Below are 23,223 nucleotides of genomic sequence, written 5' to 3' on the forward strand. Positions count from 1 at the left end.
GCACCCGCAGGGTGCCCAGGGTGCATTAGCAGCACCCAGGGTGCCCTTAGCAGTGCCCCGGCGCGGCTGCAGTGCGCTGCCCGAGTTTTGGTGGGGCAGAGCTGGGTTCGTTAGCAGCACTGGGGCGTAACTGCAGTGCTGGGGTCATTCGTTAGCAGTGCAAGGGTGTAATTGCAGTGCAGCGTGGATCGTTAGCAGTGCAGCGTGGATCATTAGCAGCGCCGGGGCGTATTTGCAGTGTAGTGTGATTCGTTAGCACTGCATTTCCGTTCGTTAGCACTGTCAGGGTGCATTTGCAGTGCAGGGGCGGTTCGTTAGCAGCACTGGGGCGTAATTGCAGTGCAGGGGCGGTTCATTAGCAGTGCCAGGGTGGATTTGCAGTGCTGAGGTCATTCATTAACACTGCCAGGGTGTAATTGCAGTGCAGGAATGGTTCGTTAGCAGTGCTGGGGCATAATTGCAGTGCAGGAATGGTTCGTTAGCAGCACTGGGGCGTAATTGCAGTGCAGGGGCGGTTCGTTAGCAGCACCAGGGTGCATTTGCAGTGCAGGGTGGTTCGTTAGCAGCACTGGGGCGTAATTGCAGTGCAGGGATGTTCGTTAGCAGCACTGGGGTGCAATTGCAGTGCAGGGTGGTTCGTTAGTAGTGCTGGGGTGCAATTGCAGTGCAAGGGTGGATTTGCAGTGCTGAGGCCATTCATTAACACTGCCAGGGTGTAATTGCAGTGCAGGGACGGTTCGTCAGCAGCACTGGGGTGCAACTGCAGTGCAGGGCGGTTCGTCAGCAGCACTGGGGCGTAATTGCAGTGCAGGGGCAGTTCGTTAGCAGTGCCAGGGTGGATTTGCAGTGCTGAGGTCATTCATTAACGCTGCCAGGGTGTAATTGCAGTGCAGGGGCGGTTCGTTAGCAGCACTGGGGTGCAATTGCAGTGCAGGGCGGTTCGTTAGCAACGCTGGGGCGCGTTTGCAGTGCACGGTGGCTCGTTAGGCACCGGAGCTCCCGTTTCGGCACACGCTCAAGCGCCGCTGCAGCGGCTGCCTCATCGGCAACTCAATTACAACCGGAGATGAGTTTCAGAGTCGGCAATTTATTGCAACGCTCAGCTCCGGGTTGATTCCGACTTCAACCGCTTCCTAGCCCGAGGAACGACATTCGATAACAAGCCAGCGCCCATTTGCTTCGTTAATCCCGCGGCAGCGGTCGGCAAAGCGGCTTCGGCGCTCGACCGAGACCTTAAAACTGCCGTCGGGGCAAAGGGGCTTTGCCGAAGCTTCGCTCCGTGTAAAGCTCCGGAGCGGTTCCCTGCACAACCAGCGCTCCGATTTCTACGTCTAATCAGGTCGGTGCGGAAAAACCCGATTACGGACCCTAATTCTCATGCAGTAGCGGAGGTAGATGAAGTTAATGCATTTCCTGACCCAAAAAACCCCTCAACCATCTCCTTTCCAGGGAATAAACATAAATATTCCCTACGGGGAGGAATACGGTCTCCTAAGCGTTACCAGGCCGGGAAAGCACGAAAGGACCAAGCCTCCGTCACACAAGAAATCGTACAGCTTTATTGCTGCGCTTAAAAACCAAACAGCGGTCAGGCTCGAATCACAGCTTTACTTCGCTAAACCCAACTTTCCGATCCTAGAAAAATTCGAGAGAGGCGGCGAGGCGGCTCGAGTGGTTCCGGGGGAATGTACGGCTTCCTGCGGTCTTCAACCTAAAAAAGAAAACAAAAAAAAGAGGGAAAAGGGACGTCGAAAGCAGAACTGAGCGAGTCTACGAGGAACGAGACGAGTCAAGCGCGCGACGGAGCGGCTGGGTCCCCCCCCCCTCGAATGAAAACTGAACCCGGCGCTGCTGCCGGCGCTGCGCGTTCCGCGGTCGAGAAGTCAGGAGAAAAAACAGCAAAATAAAATAAAAAATCAAAATTGTGGATTAGACAACGGCGCGGGACAATCACCTTCGCACCAACGTTCTCGGAGTTACTCCTGCTGCGGCTCAGCAGCTGCTGGTGGATCCTCCTCTTCCTCCTCCTCCTCCTCCTCCTGCTCACTGCATCCAGCTGGCGCTGCCTTGCTCGCAGCTTCTTCTTCCTCCTCCTCCTCCTCCTCTTTGGCTGCCCAGCCGTCAGTTTTGCTTTTGGGGGAAGCTGCTGGCTCCTGGGGAGTTTCTGGAACCGAAGGCAGCTCCTCCGGACTTGCCTCAACGGCCGCTTCCGAGGGCGCCGCCGCTTCCGCTTCCGCAGCCGCTCCGGCCGTCGTGTCCTCCGCCGCGTCCTCGGCTGCGTCCTCCGCTTCCAGCTGGTCTTCGTCTTGCAGGAAAGGGGGCATCAGCAGCTGCTTGGGGCGATCCTGTTTGCCCACGTGTTTAAGGAATTCCTCGCCTTTAGACAATTCTTCCGAAGCGCCTTCCATTCCCTCGCCGGCTTTCGCCACGTCGGCGCCTTCGTCCGCGTGCCCCGCTCCTCCTCCTCCTCCTCCTCCTCCTCCTTCCTCCGCCCGGGCCGCCTCCGTGGCGGCGTTTTCGCTCGCTCCGTCTCCGCCTTCCAAGGCCTCCGTTTCGTCCACGTCCTGGTCGGCGATTTCGTCCGTGAAGGGATCTTCGCCCTGACGGAGAGAGAGAAGGGAAGAGAGGAGTCACTGGACCGCAGGGAAGCGGAGGGAATCTCAGACACGAAAAGCAGAGGTTTTATTTTGTTTTTTTGGAACCGCCCTCCGTCGGAAACGGCGGATTCGCAACCGTGCAAAGCCGGCGGGGCAAGGCCCGGAGCCGCTAGAGACGCCGCGCGGCGCTACCCCTTCAGCGAGAGCAGCGCCCCAGGAGCGGGCTCGGACCCCGCGTCTCGGAGCGCGTTAAGTCTCCCGCGTCCCGCTTCTGCTCGGTGGGCACGGCCGCTATGCTAAGGACGGATAGACGGACGGCGCGGGCCGCGACGCCCGCGAGAGCGAGCCGGGGCCGCCGGCCGCGCTCTCCGCTGGGAGGAACTCAGCTCACGATCATTTAAAAAAAAGATTAAACCCCCAAATTCCTCGACCTCTGGCCGGTCCCAGTTGGCTGCACCGCATTTTTCCCCCCCTCCGGCAGCGGGAGAGGCGGGGGACGAGCAGCAAACTCCAGGCTTTCCTAGCACCCTTTCTCTGGAGAGCGAGAAATCCGGACGTTAAGGAGGCGCCGCGACTTTGCGTGAACCTGGCGGACGCGCGGCCCCGGCGCGGATCGACTCGGAGCGATCGAGGCGCCGAGGCTTCGGCCTCGTTACCTGCGTCCGGGCCGCCGCGGGGCCCGTTTCGTTCGGCTCCGCGTGCGTTTGATTTAGGCGGGGACGGGGACATGGGGACGAGCACCGCGCGGGCTCCGTACCCTAGCGGCGACCCTGCCGCCGGGGCCGGTGCCAGCCCGGCGCGGCCGCYGGGGACAAAGCGGGGTGCTAAAATCCCGCTCCCTTCCCGGCGGGTCCCCGAGGTACGCGGACGGGCGGCCTGCAACAGATGAAACGGGAAGGGAGCAGGGCAGCATGCCAGCGGCAGAAACCTCGCCTGACGTCTGATCGACCGGGACCGAGAGCTTCTCCACTCTCCCGCTGGAGGCCAGGAGAGAAGGAGAAGCTCTCCTCCATCTACCGCAGCATCCGGGATGTCCCGAGGAGCGGAGGCACGCGCCGCCGGGCCCGGCAAACCCAGGCCGCCTCCGCTCGCTCGCTAGCCGAAAGGTTTCGCGCGGTTTTCCGCCTGGTGGCCCGGATCGATCAGAAGGTTCAGACCAGGTTGGCTGCCTCCACAAGAGCAGCTCCATGCAGGCGGAGGACAAACGCAACGTTACGTCTTCTCCGGCTGRCGGGTCAGCCAGCCGGCGTTCCCTATCGAGGCTCTGGAGGATTAGGGGGGGGCAAATTCAGGCTAAATACCTCGCGATCTGGACCCACGTCCGGTATCGCCGGTAAAAAAAATCTACGGGGGGAATTGAAGTCCACTTTTGGAGCCTGTCACGGCCTCCCTTCGGAAGGGCGAGGTGCCCAGCGTCCCTCCGAGGAGGAATCGTCAGCCCCACGTTCAAGAACTCGTCTCTTGCCGCTGACAAGTCTCGTCAATCCTCGCCCCTGGCTCCGGCCTTCCTTTCTCGGGGAAGGTTGCCGAGAGCATTTCGGCGAGGCGGCTCTGGCATTACCTGCAATCCTCAGATTTTCCTCCACCCCTTTCAGTCTGGTTTTGCACCTGGGAAGGGTACGGAGCCCAGGCTGGCACGGGTCGAAGCTCTCCTCCCGCCGACGGACAAAGGTCGGGCGCCCGGTGCCGATTCATTTAGATCTGCCGGCAGCCTTTGATACCGTTGATCATGAGGTGGCGTTGACGTGCCTGCGGACCCTGGCGGGGGGTAGACGGAGTTTGCACTTGAGCGGTTCCGTTTTTGGGGGGGGGTTTTGTGTTTTGTGTTTTTTTTTCCTTCCTCCTCCGAGAGATTCCCCGAGGGTAGCGCCGGGCAAAGGCTCGCCTGCCCCCGAGGGCTCTCTCGGGCGGGGGGGGAGGGTACCGCAGGGTTTGTTTTTTGGCGTTTTTTGGTGTCACCCTCCTGTTCAACGTGTATGAGAGGCCGCTAAGGGGGGGGGAAGAAAAGGCGGCCTCGGCCCCCGGGGCTGCAGCGCCGTCGCACGCGGACAACTCTCGGCTCGGAGTCTCTCCCACCGGACCTGGAGGGGGGAGTCGCAGTTTTGCTAGGGGTTAGCAGAGACTGGGCCCGATGAGAGCTTAGCCGGCAGCGGCTCAATCCGGGCAAGACCAAAAGCGACGCCGGTTGGGACAAGGGGAAGCGTCCGCTCCCCCCACCCCCGTGGCGAGGGGAAGGGGGGGGGGTTTGCGCCTGCCCCGTTTGCGCAACTGGGGGGTCCCGGCGGATCCTGGGCTGCTCCCGGACTTCCAGGTAACAGCGGTAGCCCCCCAAAGCGGCGCTCCTTCGCATCTTCGCGCGGCGAGGAGGTTGGCGCCGCTTTTCTCCTCTCCGCTGCGGCGCCCGCGCGCCTCCAGGCCGCGGTCCGGCGCCGCGCTCTACGCGGGCGTCACCCCCCCGCCGCCGGAAAGGGGGCAAACGGAGGCGGCGGGAGGCGCCAGCGCCCCGCTCGCTCAGCGGCGCTTCCGCATGGAACGTGTTACCACCATGCTCTGAAGACCGCGCTGGCTTCCGGCTTTCCGCCCTTCCGAGCGCCGGCTCGGGCCTAAGCGAACCCTACGCGGCGCAGGGCCTGCCCTCTCCTGGGCTCCATCTCGGCAGCGTGGATCGGCCGGGGAGGCTCCGAGCCGCTTCCCAGCTCGGATCTCAAGGGAAGGAGGAAGGGGGCTAGCGGGAGCGTTTCGGCCCACGGGAATCGGACGCCCCCCGGCGCTCCGTTGAGCCGCCGGGAACGCCGCAGAGCCCGGCTGTTTACACCGGGGAATATTCACCCCGCTGCCGGGTGGCGTTAGTGGGTGACCCGGGAGTTTTCCGGATCCGGTTCAAGTCCTGTGGGACTCAACCGGCRGCTACCCAGGCCGCGACGCTCGCTCTCCGCACGGGGGCGAACCCGGCCCCCAGGCCGCTGCTCGAGGGCCGGCAGGAGGGCACCGGAATTCCTTTCGCTATTTTTTTGCCTCTTAATTACGTTCCCGTTTGGATGGCTTCATAACTGAGCTACACGCGCTTGGGAATTACAGTAGCTCCGGTCTGCAAGTTAAAATAAAAACCCAAAAAAACACGAGAAGTGGTAAACCGCTTTCAGAGATAGAAACCAGACCCAAGATTTCGCCTCCGGATAAGAGCGGAGCGGAAGCCACGCTTCTCTCCATCGTACGTAGCAGGGCGTCGCGCGCGCACGCGCGCGGCCCACGCGGCGGCAACTCGGCTCCGCGCTCCTCCGGCGTCCGAGGCGGAGCCCACGCCCCGCCGCTCCGGCAACTCCGCGCGACTTGCCACCTTCGGCGCTCCCTCACCTTGAGGTACTTCTCCAGCATCTTGACGATGTGCTTGTTATTGAGGACGCTCTTGGCGACGTGCAAGCTGGTCTTCTTGAACTGCTCCGCAGCCATCTAGAAAGCAAAGGAACGTGGGGGTTAGCCGGTCCGGAAGGGGAAGGGTTTCCCACTGGGGTTTCGGCTCGAGACGCTATATTCCCTCCTTCTCGGCAAGGCTCGGAAAACCCCGGTTCCCCCCRAGCGGGTGGTAAAAAGCGGACGCCAAGGCAAGGGAGCCCCAGCACTTCGTCTGCTAACACGAGCYCTGGGAAAAACCTAAAAATAAAAAGCATTTCGGCACCGGCAGCTGGAATATCGCCCAAATATCCAACGGATCCTCAGCGCGGAAGAGTCCAGGATAGCTACGCAGGGAGCAAGGCGCGCGTCACGCGTTCAGAGACGGCGGAGATGAAGACCGCCCCGCGTGACTGGCACGTTGCCGCTCCGACTGAACCTCGCCCCGTCCCCGATCCGCGCTCGCGTCGGGAGGCGACGACCCTCACAGGCTTCCGCGCTCCAGACAGCTCCGCAACCGCCATGGAGCGGAGCCTGGAGCCGTGCCCGGAAGAGCTTCCGGAGGGGTTGGCTGGTTTTGCAGAGCTTGTAACGTTTTCTCCAAAGACACGGAAGGGCTGGAGCTGGACAGCCAGGATCCRCGATTACACCGTGCAGCGGGAAAAGCCTGCTGCTTCCTTCTTTTTACCAGCGGAACCCTTCCGCTGCCCTTCCTCGACCTGGGACTGGACTGATCCGTTCGATTTAGAGCCTCTCTACAGCCTGCGCCAAATTAAGACGCTGGTTATATCCGAATTCCCTAAGCGCCCTCAACGTTCCCTCGGAGGCGATTTTCAGAGCCCTAGAAAGCACCGCAAATGGAGGAGGAACGTTTCACCTGCAAACTTCAAGCGCTCTGAACTTCAAGCGCTCCGACCCCAGCGGGAAAGAAAAGGGTATCGGCTATTTCCGTGAAGCTGCGCTCATCCCAGACCGGTCAATCGTAATGGCGGATCTGGCCCCCGGCCGCTTGGAACGTGCGAAGCCCAAACGCTGTTGCCGCCCCAGAGGATTTTCTCCCAAGCCTGGCCAGGGAGAGCGTGACGGCTTCAGCTCCTGCCGGTGGTTAGCGTCACCAAAAAATCACCAATGTACCCCGCTAACGCGCAAATGAAAACCCGGGTCTCCCTCGCAGCACAACCTCTTCTGCTCACCGTCCTTCCCGCTTCCAAGCGGCATCCCAGCGTTTCTCGTTTGCTCGGGTTTCCCTATGAAAGAACGGAGCCCGCGCGGGCTGCCCGCCGGCATCCCGCAACCGCCCTGCGGTTCCCCAACTCATCCCGTTGCGCTCCGCTCCGCTCCAAGAGGCTGCGAAGCAAGTGGAGCCAAAGCCGCACAGAAACCTCAAGCCTCGACTGACGTCCCCTTACCCAGGCTCTCAGCAAAGATGGAACGCTCCGGCTCGGAAGCGAACGGAAATGAAGGGGCAGTTGCTTACCCTGCGGTTTCGGTTGTGATCCGCGGATCGCAGGTGCCTCTGGAGCAGGTGGTTCTGGGCGGGAATTAACATGTCGCAAGCCATACAGTGAGCTGCCTCGATCTTCTTGAAGAAGTGCTCCTGGCCGATACCTACGGCGAGGACGAGACGTCAGGCGAGAGGCAAAGCGCGTCGGACGTTCTGCCGGCTAAACGTCACGGYTCCCCCGCCCCCGTGACGCTCTCCTCCCCGCGTCACGGCCAACGGGCTAATTCGGCGCCCGTATTCCTCGCCGTTTCCGCCTTCCCTTTGGGGACAAAAATCACGGACTTTATTCTAAGGCAAGGAGGAGAGAAGCCACGGATAATTCCGCTCTTAAACGGAGCCTACCAACGCAGCGCGSAAGCGCGCGAGGGAGAGAGGTTGTTCGGGGTAACGGCCCAAGGTCCGAAGCAATCGWCTTACCTGAGGCAAAGCCGGGAACCGAACCCCGTTTTCCTCTAGTCCTGGTCGAAACCAGCCTGCCCTCTCCAAGCCTCTATCCGATTTAAAAGTCACAAGGGTGCAAYGGGCAACTCGAGTTTCCCCCAGCTTTCGGATCCTTCCTGCTTTCTCCCTCGGCTCAGATCCTCCGTCTAAAAGCCCGGCCACTCGTTTTAGAGTCGACGCGCGGCTTAGCTAAACTACGCCCGCCGCGACAGGACCGGCCTCCCAGGCTCGGACCAAGCGTCCTTCTGCGGCCGAGGGGTGCGGACGATACGGCAGATAAGCGCGTTGATCCGGCCGAAGGGGATTTTCTTCCCCCCCGTCTCGCTTTCTGCCAAAGCCCACGTGGATCGACCTCGCCGCTCTCAAAAGCTTCTTTTAACGTTAGAAGCGAACACGGGACCAAGCCGCGTTAGCTGAACGACCCCGAACCCAACGATCCTTGGGGCGCTGCTTTTCACCTTCCGCCTATTTTAGCATTTGTACCATCGCGACAGTCTCACGAACCAACTGTCGGAGAAGCCACAGCGAGGACGGGCGTCCTCTCTTTCCCCAAAGATGGCTCGTTTCACAAAACYGGCCAGATTTTCACACCCAGAAGCCCAGACAGAGTTACGACGGCACAAAGGCAGAGGGACAGAGTCCCTTCAGAAGCCCTACGCGCTTGTTTTCTTGGAAAACTTGCAAGACGCAGCGGTTCTCAAGGTCAATAGCGAATCCGTGAGGTTCTGGTGAATTTTGTAGGTTTAGCTGCCGTCAGGCTAYTAAATCCTACCCGTCAGCCCGCCCCCACTCCCACGTTTTGGGGAGAAACCTCCCCCTTTCTCAGCTTGCGCAAGATGAGAGCAAGATGGTTGCGTTCTGCTGAAGGAGATGGCCGCGCTTGGGCATCTGAGGAYCCGCTTAACGTAGCATCCGTCTGCTATTAGCAACAGATAACGGGCTACAAACGCCCCGCATCCGGGCCTGCCCACACGGGAGCCCCGAACCGCAGCGGTTCCTCACGTACGCAGGCATCCGCCCTCGGCCTCCGCACACCAGAACAGTTCCTTACCCTTAAACGGATCCGGCTTCTGTTTCGTGCCCTCTTTCTCCGTCAGCTCCTGACGCCGCTTCTCGATTTTCTTATTCCTGTTGATGATGTATTCCTGGAGGGGAAGGGGACAGGACTCACTATCCCCCGCGCAACTCGCCGAGACCGTYGAGCGGCGCAAAAGGGAAACGAGAGCTCTGCAGAAAACCCGCAAGGAAGACCGCCGTTAGCGGACCAACTAGGCGAGCCCAGACGTTTTCTCGTCCCCGTCATCTCGACCGTAGCAAGAGCCTGAAAGRTCCAAGCCGGAGCCAAACTCGGCACCTCCTCGAAGCCTATTTTGTCACCGTCAGGTTTGCGTTTTTATTTAAAGTCTTCCTCAGYGCTTGAAAGATGCCACTCAACAGCCCCCAAACCCAAACGCTGGAAATAAAACGCCCCAGTCCTCCTCTCTTGCACCATCTACGCAGCTAGGCCTGAGGAAGGAGAGGACAATCGACAGAACATTCGTTCCCGGCTTTTCCGTTGAAATTCCCTTTGGGAGGGAAACGGTTATTTGTCCGACGACACATGAGAAACCCGCATCGCGTCAACCGACGTCATCAGGGGATACGCCAACACGTGAYGCGAGCCGACAAAGCGGGAGCTGCACGCGGACGGATTCGTAAGCCCTTCCCCTCCTCCCGAGAGCGGGGAGATCCCAAAACGGGCCAGCAGTCGCGCGGAGAAGTCGCCGAAAGGTTAAACCGGCGCCGGGCTGCCCACGTACCTGCAGAAACTCCACGGTTTTGTCGGGAAGTTTGGTGCCAATGTATCGCAAGGTCTCTTTGTGGAACTTGCTCTGTAGGTGTTTCTGGATTTCATCTTCCTCAAAGCTGCGGAACTTGCACACGGAACAGGCAAACTGGATTCTACGCGGAGTGATCGTACCACAAATCAGGAGCAAGTCAGACTTTTAGTTTTCTACCTATCACCTTCTTCCTCAAGATTCAAAGCACCATTCTACTCCGATTATATGATTCTACTTCCCAGCGCACCTTCCCAATCTTTTTGGCAACCTACAGGGATTAAACAGTAGCTACTTCTCCGTACAAGAGGAAGCTGCACTTCAGCAGCGTACGCTAAAACCCTGCACGGGTTTAAAAGAAACGGGACAAACTCACAGGGCAAGAGAGGAGTTCAACCCTCTTAAACAGGAAAACGCTCTCCCAGGTTTGGGAAACACCCCTGAGGTACGGAAACCCCAGGTGCCGATTGAGCGTTTGGGGACGTATCACTACCGGGTTCCCTTGGCACCCTTCACCGGCCGCTCCCAGGTGGGATACTGGGATAGATGGACAACCTGTGTGATCCAACGCAGCTTTTAAGATGTCGCAGAAGACCGCGAACTGGTTAGTCTGTCTTTAAACCACTTGCCATATTGCTTAAACAGCAAGGCTGCATCTACAGCCGCTTATTACACCCTTCGGCATTTCTAACGCTACATTCGTCTCTTTTTTTAAACAGCACGTTACTCCCCTCATTTTAGAGGGGTCATAAAACACACAAGAGGGGAAAAAAAAGGGAAAAAAAGCCAAAATCAGAATGCAGAGCCCCAAAACATGATCCTCTAGCACTTCAGATTTCTCCCACGTCTGCCCAGAGGAATATTCTGGCTAAATATTATAAGGATAATTCAAATATTACAGTGACTCTTCACAAAAGTGCTGGCAAGGGACCGGCCTGTCACTCCTCTTACCTGTCCATCGCCCGATCACGCATCCTATCTCTCCTCCGCTGCTTCTCCCTCTTCTTCTTCACCTCCTCATCATCATCTTCACAGCCATCTCCAGATGCTAGGGAAAAATTCAGAGTTGCTGTGCAACAGCTCGCGTCCACACACTTTGCTGGCCGAGGTATTTCGGGAGCCCAGTTCCTCAGCCTCCTATTTTCCCTTGGCTTCAGGAAGTTGTAACTTCTCCCGGTCTCCGGCAGCTCTTCCGTTTTTCCCTCCCTCCCACAAGTCAGCTTCCGGACCRCAGGTAAGCGGCAGCCTCTTTTCTCAGGTCTCCAGCATAAAACCATCCTCCTCCAACTCCCTCAAGTTCCCACAGTAACTTAAGCCTTTGTAGACAGCGACAAGACACGCGGTTACCGGAAAGAGCGGTCACGAGAGTCCCGACTTTCACGGTGCCCCAGAAACCCTGCTGCAAAGACACCTCCCTCTTTCACTTCCTCGGGAAGAGCTATTATTTCTCCCTGCGCTCTCTTTTCTTCCTCTTTATCTGTTTTTCCACAGGGCTGGAAAAAGCTACTTAGGAAAGTTCAGTAAAAAAAAAAGGCAGCACAGATGTTATTAGCGCCCGAGCGGCAGTTCTGCTTCTTTAGGACGGTTTTAGGTCTACTTACGTTGCCTTCCCAATAGCTTTGGTAATTACAGGGAAAGCAGCAGAGAAGCAGGGATTTAACTGGCTCAATCTCCGCAATATTTTAGGGTAGGAAGCTGCAAGAACTGGGTGCGAGGTCTATCGGCCTCACGGAACACGCTCGGGTAATAATTYGCCCGCAACGTCTCCAGGCGAAGGAGCGCAGAGACCAGAACTTCCACTGTWGGACAAGACCTGCTTATCAGAGGCTTCTACAAAAATTGAACATCCGGCTGCACCTCGGGTTCAATCCTGAGAATAATCTAAAAGGGGCAACAGCAGCTATTCACGCTGTTCCCCCGGGTCACTCCATAAAGGCGAAATATGCTTGGGGTTGACGTGTCCTAAACTAAAAAGTATAATCCGCTTAGCGCGTGCRTCTCCACTTCAGCGTTTAACAAGCTCCGACTCCTCTGCTCCGCACAGAGAACGGTCATAACTTCAAACATGCAGGGAGCTACGGAGCTCAGAAGAGCTAGATAAATCCTCGAGCCAAGAGAACGAAGTCCTAAAGCAAAGACCCAACCAGGCCAAGCGAACGTCATTGACGACGTTCGAGCTAAGTCCTTCCTGAGAGCAAACCACCGCCAACGCGTGTGAGAACTCACAGAGGCGGCGTCCCCCTGCACCCAACTCCTTCAAGCTGGGCACAACCCTTGGTCTAAACTCCAAAGAATTAAATCCCAAAGCAGCCAAAGTGGTTTCGGCTACTCTAGACCATCCAGGTTTTAAATATCTGACATACTTTGATATAGTCCCACCTATTTGATAAAAAACCCAGGGTTTAGCGTACTGAGCGAAGTCACCAGCGAAAGCGATTTGTTTTGGGACGATTTTGGTGTTTTTCTGCCCCGCGGCTAGATCTGTGCTTCCTCACCAACCTCATCCAAGCCGGGCAGGAAGATAAACTGATGTTACGGCTAATACTTCCTCTCTTCCTATCCGTTCGTACGGGCAGCAACCGTCCGTACGAAGCAGCCTAGGAGCGCGGCCACTTYGTTACTACCCCGCAAAACAACCCCCATGGGCAGCGGCACATCTACTGGAGCCCTGGACCGACTGCGTAACAGGTCGCAGCAGGAGCTGCCCTGGTTTTGGACCAAAAAAAGCCCTCTAGATAGTGCCAAAAGGCAAAGCACACCGGTTTGGAGTGTATCCGGTTCACAGGAAGCCCGTGCACTGGCGGAGCCACCCTACCTTCCTTCGCCAAATCGCCACAACTCCCATTCTCCTGGAAAACAACAAAAAAAGAAGGACACCGTTGTCATTTATCATGATTTGGAAGCGTCACAGTCCATCCTGCCACCAGCAGGACGGCAGAGCAGAGGAAGGGTTGCATCACTTGGGCATTAAATGTCAACACTTGTAATCACAACATTTACAAAATAATAGCGAGGCGTAACCATATCGCTTCTGTCAGAATTGAAACGCTTCACAGAAGTCACTCCTTCACGTAGCACCTTGCTAGAGACTGCGTCCGGTCACAAGTCACGGAGGACAAGYGACAACGTGCCCCATCCAACCCGGCAAACAAACCAAAGGCAGTAAAGYAGCCAACCCCTAATTGGAACTTAGCCCTAACGAGACTCGGCGGTAGAGCCAGGAGCAGRAGTACGGGTGCGGGGCCCTAAGTCTCGCGCTAYGGCGCTTTCAGGACCTTGGCAAAAGCACCTCYGCGCCAAGGAACCTGCCAGTAACSCTTTAATTACGAAAAACAAGAACTTTCAGAATATATACGTGTTCRGAACACTAGTTCTGGATCGTTTTAACAATTCTGCCTACGACACTGTCAAGGGAACGGAGGAAACCGCTATAGTGCTTTAAAYGCTCCCACATTTGTCACAAAACTAAAACAAAAAGTTACTTACACCTTTGTCAGCTTCATCTCCCGATTTTTCCTCTCCTTCGCCCTCATCTGCTGCACACAAGAAAAAAAGTCATTTAGCTGGTGCTGGGGGAAGTCTTTTCTCCCGCTTAAGACCGCAAGGGGCCCTGCTGGTATCCAGCAAGTCGCCAAGTCCTGGGATAACGGCTCAAAAACCCTAGCGATGACGTCAAATTGCTCGACGTCCCATTTCCTCCTTGCCCGTCAGCYGCTGCTGCAAACTGTCATTACTTTTATGGTGCCTACCTCGAGCATTAATTTTGTTCCAGGCCATAAAACACTACTATAAAGACGGCACACAAGGCGGCACTTACAGGAGTACRACGACGTTAGCGACACCAGAGACTAACGAGTACAACAGCATCGAAATTTAACGAACAACAGTCAGTTGAAAGAGAAAACGCTCAAAAACGCGTGTGTGTGGGGAAAAAAGCGACTAATATCAGAGTACGAAGGCAGGCACGTACCGTTCTCGGTGTCGTCTCCTTCGCTGTCGGTCTTTGCCTGTTTGCTCTCTGGCTCATCTCCGCTTTGGGACTGTTTTCGCTTGCGGCCTCCTTCGCTATCCGATCGCCCTCCCGAACGGTTGCGGAAACCTCTCCTTTTGGGCTAAAGTTGGAAGAAATGATCAGCTCCGGGTGCCGGAGAACTTAGCAAAACGTTCCACCCCTCTGCCGTAGCTCCCCGAAGAGTTTAAGCCCGCCTGACCCAAGAGACTTTTATTTAGCTATAAAAGGATTTGCCGCCTTGCTTATAGCTAAGTGGAACGAACAAATTAGCGTCCCGCCACCCTCCGGAGCCGATTCTGAACCGGGGAAGCATTCAGAGGCTCTATCTTATTTACAAAAAAACCACAGGTACATGTGAGCAGGTGACACTTTGCTCCATCTGGGAGGACTTAAATTTTTCCGCAGTGGAAGCGAAAAAACCACCCTGAATTCTACAGATTAACAGCAAAGCCTGGTGCCAAGGCCGACTGCGGGAGCAAAAAAACAAGCCGAGCGGAGTTTTCCAGGAAAAACGGCGACGACTTACCGTGAGAGTGTTCAGGTGCCACGGCACCGTACTCACTCTGTCTCGGCTTCGTTGCCGCCCCATGCCGTACGGCACGTTGCCGTACCGTCCCATTCCCATGCCCGACATGCCCATCATGCCATAGTCATAGTCTCCATAGTCCCCATAGTCGCCGTAGTCGCCATAATCGCCGTAATCTCCGTAATCGCCATAATCGCCGTAGTCACCGTAGTCGCCATAGTCGCTGTAATCGGGGACAAGGGCTTGGGAGAAGAGAGAAGGGAGCCTGTTGGGACCGGGCCCACCCATCCCGCGCCCACCCATGTAGTTCAACTCGTTCCAGCGAGCCGACAGGCGCTCCGTACTGGAGGAGGGCATGAAGTGGTCGCTGCGATTGAAAGCGTTGAGGTGCCCCCGATTCTGCACGCGGTTCTGGCCCCTGCCTCGGATGAGGCCGTAGTTGTTTCCTCGGTTGCGCGACTGATCCCGGCGGCCGTCGAACTGGCTGCCGAAGGAATCGTTCCGATCGCTTCCCACTTCCCCGTAGTCGTAGCCAGATCTGTACATGTCGCGGTCATTCATCGAAGACCTCGAGTCATACGATTCAAAAGACTCGAATCTGAAAGAGCTGCACAGCGAGGAGGGAACGGTCAGCAGCTAGAACAACGGTCCCACACGTCATACAACCATTTGTACCTATTTATTATCACAATCCAAATGCTCTTAGCTAGAACAGAATAAAATTATTTAAACCTTGCTCACTGACCACTTTTTTTCCACGTCATGTTTTCCTTAGTCCCGGAAAGCTTGGGAAAAAAAAGAACCTCAACCAAACAAAAATTGTGCTTTCCGCACAAATATCTGATCAGAAACCCTTTGGGGACGTCGTAACCTTACTAGCTATATAGCACTACAGCATCAAATCGGTCCGAATTACGCTTCCTTCGTCGAAAAGCGGGTCCCAAAAGCTTCCCGACGGCGACCCGCGCGGAGGCAAAGCCAGAAGAAAACGCCGTTTCTCATTTTCGGGGTCAGCGATTTAGAAGCGAAAGGGGAGGTGCCGCCTAGCAAAGAACCTCCGCTGCGGAAAAAGGGGACGTCAAAGCAAAACGAGCAATCCCGTCCTTCAGAGGGAACGCCGAGCCGTGCCTCGGGGCAGGGAATTAACGCAGATAAAGCATTAATCGGCAGCGCCTCGGCTGACCAAAGCAGCAAGCATCAAACGGCGGGGAAAGGTGAAGCTTCGTTTATTCGGTAACTCTTGCCAGGACACCTGTTACCATTCGAGCAGCAAAGCGTGCGCCAAAAGGCGACAGCTCTCCAGACTGGCATAATTTAACACAGCGGGAGGAAAAAAGAAAAAAAAAGTACTAGACAGACGTGAGAGATAAAAAAAACGCATATGAAAAGATACTTTAAGAAACGGGAAAAATGTAAATAAAAAACTGCCTGTAAAAACGCATTAATTCAATCAACGATGGAAGCGGCTTTTAATGCCCGATACGTACATACCCATATATAATTAAAAAAGAAAATCAGGACAGGTAAAAAGAATAAAGTAACAGCATGCAATCGAGCTTGTTTTCTCAAAAACAAACGCTGAATCACGCCGATGCAATTAGAGCGGCTTAATCTGAAGTTACGGCGATGACAGAACGTTAATTTTTACTATAAAAGAAACGAGCCTAACGGTCACCTCTCCTGGTCTTCCATGCCTTCGCCTGTCCCGCCGCTGCCCTCCTTCGACAGCATATCTAAACGCTGGTTAATTTTGGCTATGATGGAATCCGAGTTCTCGTTCGGCCCGGTCTCGGCGCCGTACGACGCGACGGACATGCTGGTGTTGACGTTGGCGTTCATGCTCATGTCGGAAGTTTTGGGAGTCTCCCAAGTACTGGAGGTGGCAGCGGCTGCCGCCCCATAGTTGTACGTGGCCGCCGTGTTAGCGGCAGAGGTTTGGGTGTTGTAATAGTCATAACCTTCATAACCTGGCAGAAAAGGGGAAAAATATCAATTTAAATATAGTATCCTAAAGACAGAGGTATCTGGAAGAAGGGTTTGGATGCTACGGACCCCACCAGGCAAGGTTGCAGCTGGGCTTTGCTCCTTAAAGGAAATCCGCTTTCTTAAAATGAAACGTGTCAATCAGGAGTCCAAAGTTTCGCCTTCAACCCCAACCCTAAAAGCTCCAGGGCCCAGAGTTCCTTCTGGCGATTTTCACCGCTAGGAAACGGAGCGCTACTGGTGCCTGCTAGGGATTTTCCAACGAGCTCAGCGCGCGTCACTGGGCGCTTTGTCCGCCTAAGCCACCCGCGGCGCGCAGCCCAACAAAAATATCGAAGGGGACCACGCCGCCGGGTGCGTCACCGCGTATCCGGCCGAGGCGACCGAAGCTAGGAAGTTTAACCAGGAAAAAAAAAAACAAAAATCAAAGTGGTGAGTAATAAAGAGCATAAAGCGGCAAGCCAGCGCGACGTCAAGGGAAGAGCAACGCGCCGCAGCCGCGCTCGCGGCCCCTGCGCCCGCCGAGACCCGAAACACCTCGACGCGCTCCCCGCTCGCCAAACCGCCACCCGGAGGGGCCCTGCTCTAAGAGAAACACGTCTTAAGCTGAGCTTATAACAAAAAAAAGCGAGTTTCCTCTCCCAGCTCTTCGATTGCTGCTTCTGACCTGTCGTACCCTTCGCTACGTCACTCCTAGGGCTCCCGTAAAGCGACTGCCAAGAGTGCCACGAAGATCCCTCATAATTCTCCTTGGCCGCGGCGCCTACAATAAAATTGACAACGGTTAAGGCCGCCGGGGCGCCGATCCCGCCGCCTGCGGCGCCCCGCCGCCTCGCCGTTCCGTCGCGTTTTCCCCCCATCTGCCCGTTTCCGTCTGGGGGCTTTTTGGTTTGATTCAGGTCGTAAGCTCTGCGCAGCGGGGACCGCGTTTCTAGTCTGTATTTGCACAAGACCTAGCGCGACAGGGTGTTAGTCCTCGCCTCCGCATCCCAGGCTTTACAAAGACAGAGAGAAATCACAGAAGAAAGAAAAAAAAAATCATTTTTACACATGACTTGGCCTGGGAGGTTGCAATCTACAGCCCGACGTGCAGCRCGATATTTAATTCCGTACTGCGAGGACCAAGGAAATAATAGTTCCTTAAAGTATCTCAGGCATTAGCTCTTCCCCGGGGAAGGCGTTAAAAATAGCCAAAACCAGCCAGACTATTCAAATGAAGGCTAATTAACTAAACGCTGCTCCGACAGGAAAGGTTTATTAGAGAAATGCAAAAGACGGTTTATTGAGCAAGCGCTAGCGGACAACTGCATTTATATACCGTCAAGATGTTGGCGTAACAAGGGCTGCGAGGGGGGGAATAAAACCTCGTCRGTATTATTTTATTAACCCGCACGTCCGGCTATCCCAGCTCAAATGAGCAGCGGAGGCGTAAGATAAGCGAGCTTTCCTAATCCGCGAATTAATTCTTCCGTTTCAAGTGTAAGTCGGCTTCTGGTCAGGATAAAGTTTCTCTTCAGCAAAAAGGGAAAACCAAAACGCACGTGATCATGGAGCGAGGTGACAATAATCGAGGGCTTCTCCTGGAAGCCGCTCCGCGCTTCAGATGCTCTAACCGTGCGCCACGAGGAAGGAGCGAGGCCAAGCCGCTCAAAAGCACATCCGCGCTTACTTTTAATTCCCAAGCGGAGGCAGCCCGCGAGGCGGAAAAAACAGCTCCGCGTGTTCAGGCCAACGCGAGAGGCTGAGGAGAGCGCGGAAACGGCACAACGGATTTAACACCTACCTTGCCAGCTCGTCGCATTCGTCGCGTAGGTACCTGCACGGGGCAAAAGAAAGACCGTTTCAGCGCTAAAAGCGACCAGGCGTAGGAGTTGTGAGCCCACGACTAAACATACAGAATTCCGGATAATGGTTGTAAATATTAAGTAGCTTTTTGCACAGATCGGGAAAGAAAGAAGCYAGTACTTCCAAGAGCTATTTATGAAAATGAAATGGATTATATATATATGGATATAGAGATATAGAGATATAGACCCTCTTTGTAACACTTTCAAATATCTAATCTGACATTTGCGGTTTCAAACCCACAAATGATTCCATTAAAATAGATAAACAAATTAAAAAATCTCAGGTAACACGTCCCATAGTACCCGGGCCGAGTCCAAATTCCTGCGTTTCGGTACTGAAGCGCTATTCTTAGCCTACGGGAGACCGTAACCACCTGCCGTTCCGCTCTCGCCTCGAGCTACACCCGGAGGAACCGCACAACGGTTCACGACCACAGTCAGCTCTTATTTTTTTCCACATCCGAGCCACGAAGCAGCAAGGACACGGAACCCAGGCTGCAATTTCGTATTAACGGTTTCGGTTTCAACGYGCGCTCGGCAGCGAAACTGCGGCAAAGGCGTTCGGGAAGATTATATTACTCATGGAAGCGTCTTGCTTCTTCCCCGATTGTCTGGGCCGGAAAGAAGTTCAAAGYCGAGAGTCCCACTGGGGCAAACGCTTCAGGACACGCTTCGTTTTACGACGCTAACGAGCGATAAAACAAAGCGCTTTATTGCYGTACGTGAGATCGAGGCCGGTCCTAAGGTAGTTCCTCCAACAGACAACCCTCAAAAGGCGGAAATTGGAATGTGTCATGAGATGATGGGATGAAGCTTTTAAAAAACAAACAAAAAAACCCCCAAAACCCAGAAAAACAAGCATAGAGTTACTAGGTAGAGGAGAATGAAGGTTACACGTCAACAAAAAGCAGTACAATACTACACTACTCTGCCCCAAGAGAAAGAAAAGTTAAATCCTAGGGAGAAGGAGAGAGAGAAGTAAGTTATAACCTAAAATAGATCCCGGATACGTTTTATATAAATACATATATGGAATTTACCTTGAGTATTGGTGGTCCCAGTATTCCAGGTGCCATAACCTGCAAAAAAATAAAATAAAAATCGAGCTATTATAAGGATCGGGGGTTTTCTCCAGTCACCTACGGCGTTCCAACGGTTTTAGTTTCTTCCTTTAATTAACCCTAAAACCCACCATGTCCTTGATTGCGCTTGTTCTCTTGTTGTTTGGGAGACGCGCCTGAAGCAACAAACGCTTTGTTCCAGATGAAATTTGGTTTGAATCAGTCTAAAAGCGCAACAAGACRCTTTGAGACAGAGACTTGAAAAAAACGTGGTGCGTTTCCAAAGAAAAAAAAATCAGTTTTAAAGGTACTTGACATCGCTACATCCAGTCAAGACGCGAACTGCCATCGCCTCTGGCAAACAACATCAGCGGAGGCGTCAAGTCTAGAGGATGCTGCACCAGCGGAAGTTGCCTTTTCCTAGGATGGCTGCATTTGCTGGTAAAATTATACTCATCGGCGAGCTGCAGAAAGGTACGGACATTCGAGCACCCCAAAAGACCTGCAATGAGCTTGGCAAACTCTGAGCTGCTGGAAGGGCATCTGCCAGCTTTGGGATAGAAACAAGCTCCGTGTTTCCCCAACCAGCAACGAAACCACGGGAGCGTCTCCTAAAATGAATTTTGAAGACTAAAGCAACATATTCAGGTGTTTCCCTGAAAGCGCTTAAAATCCAAGACGCCCCGATTTCGCGAAACGTTTATCCTGCAGACGTATCCCTGCGCAAACCTGCTCCGGGCTGACCAAGGATCTACAGCACACGTGCGCTTTTTAAATCCCTTTTTTCCCCTCCCTCCCCTCGGCCTCTCTCCGCATTATCGAAAAACCGCAGGAGGCAAAAAACAGCCGAGCGGCGCCACAATAAGGCCTCAGCCCCGCTGCGTCGAGGTTGACGGAGGTTACGCGGTCTGTAACCTCGGCGAAAACAGCCCGACCGCTTCGTTTGCGGGCTCTCTGTGGGCTGCGCCTCCGGATTACGGATACTAAAAGCCGCCCGGCTTTTAACTGCACCCATACGCTTTGGTGTCTTGCTTGCAAATACGTAGGGCATGTGTTTATACAGGTATTATCACGACGGTAATTTTCTTTTATAGGAACGGAGAAATCTGGGTTAAGCAAGGCTCTCAAGCTTTCTCTCGTCAAGGCGATTTAAGAGGGCGGGGATTAAAGTTGGACATCTACCTTTGAAACCGAAACGCAAAAAAAGAAACCACTAGATAAAACGCTCGGGTATTAACGACCCGGCACAAAGGAGTGGAGAAGGTATCTGCCGCCCCTGCAGCGGCGCAGCGCGTTCCCAAGAGCAAGAATTCACGCGATAAACCGCTGTCGCCGTTGTTTTCCCTTGGGAAAAGAGCAGCAAAAATAAAGCGCAAGGAAAACAGCTCGGCAGAAGCACTGCAAAGCACCCGGGGGGATTCAGAAGCACCGAGGGGGCCTGAGCAACAAACGTCGCAGAGTTGAGCACACCGTGTCCCGCTCCCCGAGGGATCCTCCCCGAAAACGCTCCCTAAAGGCGGCCGAAGCGGGGAAAAAGAGCGTGGGAAACATTTTACTCAGTGCGCTGGTGCAAGCACAGCGCGTACCAAGAGACCACGGAGCAACAGCAGAGGTTCACTTTGTTCGGCACGTTTGAAACGCCGGGGGCTGAAGTTTAACACCCACAGGAAAAATAAAATAATAATAATAAAGATGTTGGGGCCCAGGACGAACAGCAGGAAATTATTTCTGAAAGCTGGAATTCCACAGAGCTGGTTCGAAGTCGCCCCGCTGATTTCGACAAAGACTTTGCCCCGGGGGGAGAACAAAGCTCCTCTTCTGCTGGAATCGCTAAGCGCTTAAATCGCAGCTACAAACCGCGTGCTGCGCGGGGGTCTCCTTTTGCTGGATCGCAGAGGATGCTCTCTCTGAAAACCGAGTCCAGCTGGAAGCGTACAACTCTCAAAAATACGCCTCACCGGGTAAAGCAAGCGTAACGAATTATAAAGAGAGGGGACGCAGAGGCTGACGTCCCCGCGCCTGAAGGTTATTTGCGAAAACGCGGACGTGCAAGAACTAGAAAAACATCATGAATTTATAACCTGAATACCGACATTTGCGTCAGACTTCTGGAAAAGCTGCCACGTACCTAGTGTTTTTTAACACATTATGATTTCTACAAGCCAAAAGGAAGATTTGGGCCTTTTTTAGACAGCTAATTAACTTCAGGGAGCCAGAAGCAGGCAAAAGAAGTCTCTAGAGTAACTTTCACACGGCTGAACACAAACTCTTTTGAGCCAGTCATCCAGACTCGCTCTGCTGTCAACGGAGAGACACCGACACTTCTCAACCGTGACTCACCGTCCTATTTAAGGCATCTACCTTAAGAGGAGATTAAATGCACCCTAGAAGCGCCTGTTTTGCTATAAAGAAGAGCAGGTGACTAGCCCAGAAGCAGATATCTACACTTCATCTTGGCTAATAAACATATCACGGGCATTCAGCAGCCAAACCACCATATTCTTGGCCCAAAGATCCTTTTGGCATTTTGGATTCGCAGCAGGTGGGCTGCAGCCACCCAGGACAAATCCCTCTCTCCAGAGAGAGATGCAAAATGAATGCGTTTTGCGCATCTTTAATCCTGACGCCAACTTGAGAGCTCCGGCTGGTGCGATGGTTACGCCGGAAAAACTGGTAAAACAGTCCAAAAGCATTTAAGGCGCCATTTATGATGAGAGAGATGTCATCGGAACGCCGCAAAGCTGGGGGCAGACGGAGAAAGGAGAAAATGGGAAAGAGCACCTCGTCAACAGGTCTGCCTTCGAGATGAACAAGAGGTCTGCGTGTATTATGTATGATTTTTGCAGCAAGCGACGCACTAGGTACGAGGAGCTTGATAAAATAAACACAGAACAGGCATATTGTATCATTTATAAAATTCCGCRGCAGTTGTAATTACGCCACGCAACCACAGAAACGTTTCGAACAGCGAGGCAAAAACCGTCCTCACGGGACCGCCGCGTCTTTGAACGCGAGCAACGGCGGAAGCCAAGTTTGAAATAAAGGCGGAACGAGGGCTCCAAACACGCGTGCGTCTGCGAGGGGGGAGAGGAGACAGGCAACAGGCAGCCCGATTCCCGGGTTGCCTGGGGTTTTTGCATCCGGGAGCGCTCACCTTCCAAACCGGTGGACTGGCTGGCATCTAAACGAACTCAGATAAAGGACTTTTAAACAACCGGTGAGATAATCAAGCTGTCAAACTCAGACAGGGACGAAGGCATTTCTATTTTGACACTGTGCTTTCGGTTCTGCGAGCTTAGCTGCCTGGACGCTAAGGCGGAGGCCGGAAGAGCAAAGCAGGCATCAAAACAACCAACACGACCCCAACGTTTGCTGCTTCAGTGGAGAACGTTTTCCCCTGCAGGTCGCCAGCGCAGAACGGCGATGCTTCATAACGAGCATGCGACGCTCCGCTAATCTGGCGGAAAACAGCACTTTTCCCACCGTTTCTGCAGTCACCGGCTTTTCAGGGGGGCTCATCGACTCCTTTTCTCTTCATTTTGCACCTTTACGCCAGGGGCTATGGTGGAAAAGCAGCTTAGCTAGTATAGAAATAGCTGTTTAAATCGATCTGTGCATCCGAAGAGCGTGTAAAGGGGAAGATATTCGCAGAATAGACGCTGCGGCGTGTTTACTGCCGCGGCGCTTCGATCCGTTAGACGCGCGCAGCTAGAAGCGCTGTCCCCCAGATCCTGACGAGTTTTTGGGGGGGTTTCCAGGGCTTTTGGGTCCTCTGAACGGCGTTTTCACTCGCTGCTTCACGTTCCCCCGGGCTCAGGGCAAAGCAGCGGGGCCGGCAGCGGCCCCCCTCCCTCAGGACGGCGCTACCCGGCCCCGGGGAGCGGCTGGAGGCAGCCGGGGGGGGCTTCTCCCTCAGGAAGGGGCGGGCGAGGCCCGCCCGGTGCCCCCCCCCCACGGGAGGGTCGGGGGAGAGCGGCGGGGCCGGAGCGGCGCTGAGGGGGAGGGGCCCGCGCGGCCGCCATTTTGTGTCGTCTTCAGAAATGGG

At 54.8% G+C, this 23,223-nt stretch overlaps 1 protein-coding gene across 1 annotated transcript; it reads right to left on the minus strand.

Annotated features, from left to right (window-relative positions):
- Positions 1-1,536: 1,536 nt before the first annotated feature.
- AKAP8 (A-kinase anchoring protein 8) lies at positions 1,537-19,397 on the minus strand (the record flags this gene model as incomplete). Its single annotated transcript, XM_026054945.1, has 16 exons — positions 1,537-1,711; positions 1,955-2,600; positions 5,952-6,047; positions 7,465-7,595; positions 8,984-9,077; positions 9,732-9,873; positions 10,701-10,797; positions 12,565-12,598; positions 13,236-13,285; positions 13,720-13,861; positions 14,288-14,894; positions 15,963-16,254; positions 16,947-17,033; positions 18,054-18,086; positions 19,158-19,196; positions 19,310-19,397. Coding segments are annotated over 15 exons (2,556 nt in total), but the record flags the coding sequence as incomplete, so codon positions are not given.
- Positions 19,398-23,223: the final 3,826 nt, after the last annotated feature.

This window comes from Apteryx rowi, unplaced genomic scaffold (assembly GCF_003343035.1).
Source record: "Apteryx rowi isolate R43461 unplaced genomic scaffold, aptRow1 scaffold_975, whole genome shotgun sequence".
Taxonomy (NCBI): Eukaryota; Metazoa; Chordata; class Aves; order Apterygiformes; family Apterygidae; genus Apteryx; species Apteryx rowi.